A 2,755-nucleotide genomic window follows, 5' to 3' on the forward strand; every position below is an offset into this window, starting at 1 on the left:
ACATATAAATATAAAATAAAATCAATAAATGTACTCACTTGGTATCTGATAATAGATTTTGAAGTATTTGGTTAAAAATGGTGCCATTTTGATGGTAATAAGGTATGTCGTTGCTGGTGCAAGCTGCCTAGCACAGTCAAAGAATATTCGTTTCTAACAATATCAAGCAAAACACAATGTTTTTATCTTCCTTCATACTGTAACTCAAATATATCATTTATTAGGTGAGACTTTTATATACCTAGTTTCGCGAACTTAATTTTTTAAAGATCGTCAGAGGAGGGTAGAAAAAAAATAAATATAAAATTTTGGTTTCATTTAGCAAAGAGTTTTGCCAAAAACATCCAAATGGAGGAGAACATTTTTTTTTAAATGCTTTAAATTTATATAATTAGAAAGAAATATTCATATCTTATTTTGGGAGACTTTAAGGCAGCGGTGAGAAAAATAAAAATAAAGAAACTTTAATTTTTTTCTGAACTTCCCAATTTTTTGTGATGAGTGTGCTATAATTGGCGAAAAATAAAATTTTACTTTTGAAATCATCATTATTGGCAGGCGGGAAAGTTCGCTAATATGGTATAAAATAGTCTCACCTTATGGTTAATGTGAGTAAAAATATGAATATTTAATTTTTTTTTATCTCATTGGCATTTAATTTAATTTATCGTTGTTAAGGCTGCTAGATAGTCACGGACCACGGCCATACTCAATTCACACAATGACGTTGCAAGTTATGGGGTATTTTCCAACCTTTTCCTACCTTTTAATTTATAATCAGGCCAAAATTTTTTTTTAACGTTTTAAAATATTTTTTTTTAATTCCCTGACGAATCTCTACCAACTTCCCCGATGAGAAGGTGGGGGGGGGGGGGGGGGGAGTAATAAATTCAAAAATATGAACATACTATTTTATTATTTGACAAGACTACAGCAGACCTATTGAGGACACCATCAAAACTTAGAAAAAAGCAACCTTGTTGACCAAAATGCGTTCTTTGAAATGCAATTCCTGTAATCTCGATGATAGCTCCTTGATAAAGACCATATCCTGCAATTGATATCAAAGTACATATAACTTTTAGGTTAGGTTCATAATAATGTTAGAAGTAAAGAAATAATGAATTTGTGGTTTGAAGGTTTGCATGTTGTTTTTTAGTATTATACTGCAAGCATTTATTATATTAATGAATTACAAGTAAATAAATGAATAAATAAATAAATTAATTAATTAACTGTTTGCTTGCTTGATTGACTGATTGATTGATTGATTGATTGATTGATTGATTGATTGATTGATTGATTGACTGATTGATTATACCGCAAGCATTTAATATAATAATGAATTACAAGTAAATTTGTTTAGATATCATGTACTGCATATTAAAAATTCTTGGCCACCAATTCTTGCATATTATTATGTTATATGCTTTGAAAATCTTTTTCTTTTTAACACAGGTGAAAACAAATATATCACTTTATTCTTCAACTTCACAATATACAACACTTCGTGGCCAAAATTGCAGCCAACAGTGAGATGTGATATTACAAAGAACTTCTTCTAATTAGTAAGTTTATGTTCTTAAATAATCTTACATTCTCATTTTTTAAATTGAATTGAAGATGATGTTGAAATTAACACTCACCTGCTGGATCCAAATCAAATGAGATATTAAGACCAGTGAATGTGTTAGATAAAACAGAACCATCATCTTGAATATATTGTGCACTGTAATGACTTATAGTAACGTTTTGTATTGGTTCATCTGGTAGCCTTCCCTCAATTGATGTATTTGTTGTATGTGAGAAACCGGGACACGTGGCTGTAAAACAATAACACACCATTCAGGTCTACAAAGATTTTTTTTTTAAATTAGTTTGCAACTGAAATGTTAGGACCTTAATATCAAGTATGTTGTATTATGGTTTGTGACAATTATAAACAGTTTGTGAAATAAAGAACATAGACTGGGTTCCAGTCCCTAAATTTTGTTTTAATCAGTGAAAACTATTAAAAATAAATTGATTTTGGCACCAATGGCGTTCCATATTACTCATTTGCATGGCGTTCCATGCTATACTTTTTCTGGGATTAGGCTGTTTTGCACTTGTGAATTTATTTGTGCAAATCAAAAGCGTTGGTTCATGCACATGCGCATTCACATTTTTATCAGAGTTTGTTGCTTCAGAAAAATCAGTAGTTCAAACTGTTTCTACCGTTTGCGAAGTGAAAAAAATGCACAACCAATCAGAAAGAACAGAGCAAGGGTATTAATTTAACTGTTAATTGTCATGATGAATTCTAGTACGATTCATCATTCATTTTCAAGTTGTTCATCCCAGATAGAGATTTTTGCACACATCCACTGTTGTTCCTTGGTTTCAAATTAGTCCATAACAGTTGCATACAAATCTTAGCCAGGTCATAGACTATCCTAAACCATAAAATATCTACCTCTGACTCCTACCAGGACTACTCTGGGGCCCTGACTAGAGGTCATATGTGAGCCCTTGGTTGAAACCCTTGTTAGCACATTTCTGAAGCTTCCACTGCCACTACTAATAAAAAAAAGTATCAAACTTCACATGCCATTGGGCCTTATATACTTACACTTGCCATCATAAAATTTGCCCATTGAGATGTTTTGGGAGCAAGACTGAATCTCATTCTTCAAATTCTAAATGAAATTAAAAAATAAGCATATGGTAAGAGGCACGTAGAACAGCTGAGCTGAACAAACAAAAAACTAATTTC

At 31.5% G+C, this 2,755-nt stretch overlaps 1 protein-coding gene across 1 annotated transcript; it reads right to left on the reverse strand.

Annotated features, from left to right (window-relative positions):
• Positions 1 to 38: 38 nt before the first annotated feature.
• Positions 39 to 2,744, reverse strand: LOC117116785 (the record flags this gene model as incomplete). The annotated part of the gene is made up of 4 exons (XM_033260880.1): positions 2,612 to 2,744; positions 1,647 to 1,823; positions 909 to 1,051; positions 39 to 153 (listed from the first exon to the last, which is right to left on the reverse strand). Coding segments are annotated over exons 1-4 (460 nt in total), but the record flags the coding sequence as incomplete, so codon positions are not given.
• Between the last annotated feature and the right edge of the window lie 11 nt (positions 2,745 to 2,755).

The sequence above is a fragment of the Anneissia japonica genome, unplaced genomic scaffold (assembly GCF_011630105.1).
Source record: "Anneissia japonica isolate Jap-2015-1 unplaced genomic scaffold, ASM1163010v1 scaffold40603_len2777_cov207, whole genome shotgun sequence".
In the NCBI taxonomy this organism is placed as follows: Eukaryota; Metazoa; Echinodermata; class Crinoidea; order Comatulida; family Comatulidae; genus Anneissia; species Anneissia japonica.